The sequence below is a fragment of the Lipotes vexillifer genome, unplaced genomic scaffold (assembly GCF_000442215.2).
Source record: "Lipotes vexillifer unplaced genomic scaffold, Lipotes_vexillifer_v1.1 scaffold602, whole genome shotgun sequence".
NCBI lineage: Eukaryota > Metazoa > Chordata > Mammalia > Artiodactyla > Lipotidae > Lipotes > Lipotes vexillifer.
In genome coordinates, this window is record NW_006790307.1 from 900,758 (window position 1) to 908,546 (window position 7,789).

Consider the following 7,789-nt stretch of genomic DNA (forward strand, 5'->3'; position numbering starts at 1 on the left):
CCGAGGAGCTGGAAAACGTTACCTGTGTCATCTCCTGGGAGACTTCTTGGTGGCTTTGCATGCCTTTGGCTTCCCTTTTACTATGGAAACACATATTTCCAAGGGTGAACTTGCACTGGAAGACTATCAGTGGCTCTGTTGTGCTTCAAGAGACAAAGAAAAGAAAGGGCAAATGGAAAAGAAGTTACCAGCTCCCACTAGTCTACATCTTGATAAGAAGAGGGAATAATGGGAACATACCTTGGAAATCCATTCAAAGTTCCAAATAGGCATGTTATTATACAAAGCTCACGGATGCCGATATACTAGTTCACATCTCATTATAACAGAAACTCAATCTCAGATGACTACTGTTACGGACTGAATGTTTGTGTCCTCTCCAAAATTCGTATGTTTAAATCTTAACCTCTAATGTGATGGTGTTAGGAGGTAGAGCCTTTAGAAAGTGACTAGGTCTTGACGGTGGAGCCCTCGTGAGTGGAAATAGTGACCTCATAAAAAGGAGCCCAGGTCTCTCATCCCTTCTGCCGTGTGAGGACAGAGAGAGAAGACGGCTGTCTATCAGCCAGGAAGTGGACTCTCACCAGACACCGAATCTGCTAGTGCCTTGATCTTGGACTTCCCAATCTCCAGAACTGTGAGAAATGAATGTTTGTGGTTTAAGCCACCCAGTCTATGGGATTCCTGTTATAGTAGCCTGTAACTGACTAAAACTAAAACTGAGATAACATATGACAGTCTCTAAAACCTAATCTCATGACTTAAATCACCTCAACATCAGAACTTCTTATCTCCCTAGATTTTTAAATAATTTTTGGATGTATTCCTTCTCTTTTCACTGGCAGCTGAATTTGCTTCCATCTGAAGTTTCCAGGATTTCAGATTCTGCAGACTCCTGCTCTGGGTAGGTATTGTTTGAATCAGAGAGGCAAACAACACAGGTAGGGATGTGCAGGTGAGCCCCGTTAGGAATTATAAGCCATTCAAGTGATCAGGGTGGAAGACCTGTCAGAAAGAATGGTTCTTCTCTGGAGGCTGGCCCAAGAATCATCATCAAGAGGATGAGATCCATCTGTCTTTGGAAACAATATTTTTGCACAAGTGGGACAACCTACAATCTCGGTTGAGTATATGTGTTATTTTAAGATCTCCCATGTTAGAAAAGAATGGTTCTTAATCTAAAAAGCCTGATTTAGGGGCTTCCCCGGTGGCGCAGTGGTTAAGAATCTGCCTGCCAATGCAGGGGACATGGGTTCGAGCCCTGGTCCAGGAAGATCCCACATGCCGCAGAGCAACTAAGCCTGTGCGCCACAACTGCTGAAGCCCACATGCCTAGAGCTCGCGCTCTGCAACAAGAGAAGCCACTGCAACGAGAAGCCCACACACCACAACGAAGAGTAGCCCCCGCTCACCACAACTAGAGAAAGCCTGCAAGCAGCAACAAAGACCCAACACAGCCAAACAATAAATAAGTAAATTTATATTAAAAAATATTATATTATAAAAAACAGAAAGCCTGATTTGGTTCAAGATGACCTTCTGCCACTTCAGGGGATATACCACTTCACTTATTTCACTTATTTCCCTCCATCGAAGCTAGGAACGAATGAGGAAACGATGTTCCAGGTTGCTCAGAGAGTGCCAGAGAATAGTACATTTAGCTTTTGCTCTGCCTGTAAATATGGTGGGTTCTAAGTCATGGAATTTTAGCTGCTTGAAACAAACCTTTCCAAGGCAAGCAGTTGGCGTGTGTCATAAGGTCATTGTAGAAGCAAAGTGGATGAGAGAAGGAGTATGAAGTCTGAGTGAAACAGAGGACGAGATGGGGTGGGGAGGGGGGAGGGACTGATGGAGGAAGAGTAACAGAGCTGGGGAAACAGGGAAAGTGGGGAGGAGAGAAGGAAAGGGAGAAAGGAAAGGGAGAAGAGAGGAAATGTGGAAGGGACAAAGGAGAAACTGACATCAAGAGACACAAAATAAACACCATCTATCTGCATGGTATCTCACTGCATAATTTCTGCAAAAGTCTTAAAGTGCCATAATTATTTTAAATAGCTGATAAAATAGATTAGAGCTTTGTGATTTTTGGAGGAAAGGCAGTCATAATATGAAGTGCCTGCTATGTGCCAGGAAGGGGCAATGTTCTTAAATATCTCATGTCACTGGGGAGGCAGGAAAGTGATGGTTAAAAGGAAGGGCTGATTTGAAGCCCAGCTCCACCACTTACTTGCTATGAGTTTTGGGACAGGCTTCTTGACCTCTCTAAACTAAGTGTTCCCATCTGAAAAATATAAACTAGAAAAAATAATGCCAACCTCAGCGGGTTGTTGAGAGGATTATATGACCCAGTAGTAAAGTGTAGTGTCTGGCATATAGTCTATGCTCAGCAAATGGTAGTTATTCATTTCACTGTTATTATCTGTGATTCTCACAGCAGCTCTCCTTGTTATGGTATAATGTCAAACACATCTTATAAATGAATAAACAGTAGCTCAGAGAGGATAAGTGGTTTCCCCAAGATTACAGAATTAGTAAGTGACAGAGACAAAATCTGAACACTCGTCTGCCCACCTCCAAACTCTGACTTCTTTTTTTTAACTCCCTTGGGGGAAGGGGGTGGTGTCTGCATTAGCATTGCTCCCAGAAGCTCACAAAAATGTGCAGCCCCCCACATCCAGGGGCCAGGGCCACACTATTACTCTAGTTCCCACCCCAATTCAAAGGGACACAGCCAGGGGCAGTCTGAGAGCATCAAACCCAGGGTCACTGTCACTTTGTAGGTATGAGTATACAGCCCAGAGCCTTTCCATTCCACTGGAGGGAGCCTGGAAGGCCCCAACCTTCATTTTGAAAACCCCTCCCTCAAGCTGGCCTAACTCTCAACCCAACCATTATTCTTTAACTGATAACTTTCCACCTCCTAACTTATTGATCAAATTGTGAAGGAAATTCAGTATTGTTATTCAAATAATGATAAAAACAGAATTGTCTTTTACAGCTATGCACTTACTTGATTTCCAGAGAGAATTTGACATTGGTGGGTGTGTACTTATTAACAGGAATATGGTAATTGTAATTTCCAGACCTAATTATGGAAAAAAAACCACAAATCAAAATACTCAGGAAAGGGTTCAAAAGGGTTTTTTCTACTTTTTGTATACTATGTAAACTGTGAAATATTCTATAATACGTAACAGATACAGAAAATCAAGTTTAAATTTCAAAGTGATCTCTTTCGGATCTTACTATATCTGAAATATACCACAAAGGTTTATGGTTTGTTAAAATACACAGAAGAAATGACAGAAAGTCAAATCCCAGACCATATGCACAAAACTAAACAAATAGGAAATGACTTCAGTTCCCCTTAAGGAGATACAGATTTCAGAAGACAAATGAGGCAAAGTCCTCAAACTAACAATCCCTCTGGAAAGGAAAATTGGAAATAATAAATACCAGCTTTTTTACAGTAAACCACTCCCTTTTAGGCAACATTAGCAGGAAATATCATGTACTTTCAGAACTGGAATCAACTAAAATTATTATAGTCCTAATTACCATTTAGTAATGGAGAAAACTGCAAGACAGAAATGCTTATACAGACATTCCTCCCGCCCTTGACGAGGGATGCTTAGTGAAAGGGGGGAGTTCCACTGATCCCTATTGTAATGAAAACTCTAGCAAAAAGGCTTATTGTATCTAATACAAGTTCTTATGACTGGCCATCCTTTGAATTATATGGAGAAATAACTTAAAACCAGATAAATGGGGGAGAGAGCCAATCATTTAAAATTTCCGTTAATGAATATTAAACTGGGTTGTTAAAAATAAGAAAGCAAAAATAAAAGCAATAGATCTGAACTGGGATCGGGAGGGCTTTGTCCTACTGGAGGAAGCTTGGGTAAATAGAATTCTTTTCCTACTATGTGCCTCCCAACATCTGTGTGCTTTCCAGGCACCCAACTCCTTAGCTAGTAAGTATCCTCATCTTACAGATGAGAAACGGGTACACAGGGAGAATAAACATCTTGTCAAAGTGCTGGAATTTGAACCCAAATCATCTCACTCTTCATTATGTCATTCTACCAAACCAATTATGTCTGTCTCTGACTTTTTCAAGCTCACTGAGCCTCAAGTTTTGTAACAGCAAAATGGGGATAATACCAACCTCATGTGATTTTGTGAGAATTCAATGAGATAATGAATGTAAAGGTCATAAACAAATCATAAAGCACCATACAGGTTATTTTCAAAAGTCAGGACCATCAGCCTGAAGCCTAAGGTACATTAGGCTGAAAAAGAAATAAGGCTGAGAATCCGTAGGATTTGTGACACCAATTCAAAATACACAGCCTTGCCTTTAACCTAGCAGGCTTAAATATTAGCAGGCTTAACTAAACCAGTAAATACTGATCAAATAAAGAAAAATAACTCCTTATTCTTCATGCCTACAACTTGCATGTTGTGTTTGCTGAAGCTTCTATGCTTGCCCTCTATGCGTCTAGATGCATTGTTACCTTGATGCAGGCGATACACTAGAGATGAACATTGCTGATAACTTTTGCAGTACCCAGATTTTTTTCTCTTAACTGAAAAGGTTAGGATAAGCTATATTTTTCAGCAATTAAAATAATGATATCCCTTGTTATTAAAATATACAAATGTCAGCTCACTCATAACTTGGAGCCATCAGTAATAATGTCTTTCTTTTCTATAAAATTAACTAACAGCTCTGTGCCTATGGTATGTGGCCTCAGAGAGTCAGCCACAGAGCTGCCCCCTAAGCTTTTAGCTTTGGACTTACCCATTAAACCAGGAGACTGTAATCTTTGGAGCCGTGGTTTACTGACATTTGCTAATACCAACCATTTTATGATTCCCTCTTCCACCGTGCAACAAATGTGTTTTCACTTAAGGAGCAATGTAAGCACACATCGGTTTTACCGGGTAGCATTAGCTTTCATTCCAGTCTCAAAAACCCAGAGCCCTGAGTAAATTCCAGAAAGAATCAGGGGATAATGGGGAGGCTTACCCACCCGCACTGGAGGCTTCTACTGCAATACCGACGATCTATTATTTGCTGGATTTCCATAATCTGAATAGAACTGATGGTTGTATCAATCCCTGAATTGAGAAGAAATAAAGTAAACTTTTCTGCAGAGAAAAAGAGCATTGTGCTCCAGCGCAGGCTCCAAATTGCAGAATGTGAAATAAGAGTTTCCTAGATAAATGGATTCCATTTGCATTCAAATGGGGGGAAAAAAGGAGAAGAAAGGGGAGAAGGCTTTTGTTGTTGTTACAGTAAATTTTAAGAAAACTAAAAAAAACAAGCTCCAATAGACAGCCTCATAATATCCAAAAGAATGCCTGGATCGTGGAAGTCCTACTAAATTGAAAATTTATTTAAAATGGAGAGCGCAATGTGATATGCAATCTGGCCAATAAAGATTCAACAAAAATCAGAAAACAGAAAAACAACTAAAAATTTAGCAGAAAAATAGAAGAGAGCAGGAAGTTCAAATAAATTGTTAAAATCCATGAAGATCAACCAAAAGGCCTAGCGGTATGCAACCATTTCTAATGCCTCCTTAATGGTTAGGGAGGCGTTGATTATCAAAACGTAATCCCACGGGTGTTTGTGGCAGAGTGCAGCCTCCGTCCCTGTGCCTTACTCCAGTAATGCTTTCACAGCTTGTTAGTATTCTGCCTGGCTCCACAAAAACAAAGAAGAGAGTCACTTAAATATAAACTTACAGTCGCTCCCCCAGTCAAGGTTGGTTAGCGCCTGTCCTGCCAAGAATGATGTGCTCCTGTCTCCTGAAGAGGAAGAAAGTCTGTCAGTCTTGAAGCTTGTTCAGGATGAGAAGAAACCCAGTGTGTGCCCTAGTTTGTCTCTGTCAGTTGAATGTTTCCCCCACCTTTCAACCCATCACATCCCTATGCCATTTCATACAGAGCTAGTTTACTGTCACCCTTCTCCAAAAAGCCACCTGTTTTGGACTGAATTATGTCCTCCAAGTTCTTATGCATGAAGCCCTAACCCCTGGTAACTCAGAATGTGACTGTGTTTGGAGATGAGCCTTTAAAGTGATAATTAAATTAAAATGAGGCTGTTAGTGTGGGCCCTAATCCAATCCGAGTGGCATTCTTATAAGAAGAGGAGATTAGGACATGAAGAGGCCTGCTTGCATGGAGGAGAGACCTTGTAAGGACACAGAGAGAAAGCGGCCATCTTTGAGCCAAGGAGTGAGGCCTCAAGAAACCAGACCTGGTAGCACCTTAATTTGGACTTCTAGCCTCCAGAACTGTGAGAAAATAAATTTCTGTTGCTTAAGTCACCTAGTCTGTGGCATTTCGTTATGGCAACCCCAGCCGACTAAGACACCATCCCGGATTAGATCACTGCAGCTCACAGCTCCCCCACTTCCACTGCCATGGCATGTATTATTACCGAATCCTCTAAGTGGTGATCAATCAATCAGTGATACCTTCTCTATCACTGTACCAAAGGGCACATTATCTCTGGATTGTTACTTTTCTTGTATCTTTGCCCTTTCTCAAAAACTCCAGAATAGGGAACCTCTACTAACATTCTTTGAATCATCTATAACTCCAAGCATAATGTGATCCACTCAGGAAAAAAGCGAGCTTAAGTTAAAAACTGAGCTGCAGCCAGCTGAGGAGAGGACTCAAATCACTGGTATGGGGCCAGAGCTCGCTTGTGGGGAGGGAAGCCAGGGGAGTGGTTATGACCCGTCAGAGCCGAAAAGGCATTTTAAAAGCAATATTGAAGAGGTAACCACTCAGATGACTGTTGTTAAGGCTACCAGGGAAAAAATGTATCTTTTTAAAGTGGATGGTAAAAGCAACCATTTAGTGAGTTGTTAAGCAAACCTAACAAAAGAATTTTAAAGTTTTTGCAGTCAGTTTTTAAATTTGCAGATGTTTTCTCAAGTATATGTACTCTTTATTGCAGTCCTTCATTTTCATTAAACAATATCTATGTTTTTCAATATAATTTGGGGCAAAACACAAAGACGTTAACCTTATTTAACAAGAGACGTAAGTTAAAACAATATGTGCTGCTTTCATGGGAAAGAAAAAGAGACAAGAGCTAAAACAAGTTTCTGTATGGAATTTCAGGGTAGATAGCAAAGCAACGGTGCAGACTTCTGGGGGTTAGTCGCTCCTAAGTATCTGTCCAGGTTAGTACTTCTCACACTAAGTGGAAGGGCTGGTTTTCTTGTCTAGAAACCTAACTGTGAGCTTTTGGAAGACTGCATCTTGTCCACTATTGTATCCCCACATAAGGCAATGCCAGGCTCAACTGTGGGGCTCACTACATATCTGTGGAAGGATGGAAGGAGAGTCAGGGAAAGACTCAAAGGAGACACCCCTAAGGGAGGGGTGCAGAGGGGTGCTAGGAGTGGACTCGGGGGAGCTGGGCTTCTTCATCCTGTTAGCAAATGGGAGTGAGACAACTTGAAGGTGAGGCAAGTTTCCTGAAATTCCTCCCCAGCGTGATGCTTCCCTTTAAGAAGAAATGGACCTTGATATATGGTGATTTTCTAGAAAATTGAATATTTCCCTTTACCTAAAAATGTATGTCCTGTCTAAAAGGCCTCCAGATTTCTTGGATTCCAACTATTCAAATAGTAATTTTCGAGCACATGTCTCCTGCTATGAGTTTTGCTTATGACTGCTTCCATAGAAGGCTTATTTACAAGGCAAATGAGGCATAAAGAGAAGGGGAAGCCCGACTTCTCTATCCTGTCTGTTTTCTTTCCCT

The 7,789-nt window shown here is 41.1% G+C and overlaps 1 protein-coding gene across 1 annotated transcript in view; it reads right to left on the bottom strand.

The window, feature by feature from the left end:
• The window catches only part of MYRFL (myelin regulatory factor like), a 115,875-nt gene that overhangs the window by 618 nt on the left and 107,468 nt on the right, over positions 1 to 7,789 (bottom strand). The window contains exons 20-23 of the mRNA XM_007463578.1: positions 5,755 to 5,814; positions 5,037 to 5,124; positions 3,011 to 3,085; positions 23 to 143 (exon numbers count right to left, since the gene is read on the bottom strand). Of these exons, the coding sequence (XP_007463640.1) occupies positions 23 to 143; positions 3,011 to 3,085; positions 5,037 to 5,124; positions 5,755 to 5,814 (344 nt within the window). The remainder of the gene's footprint in view (positions 1 to 22; positions 144 to 3,010; positions 3,086 to 5,036; positions 5,125 to 5,754; positions 5,815 to 7,789) is intronic.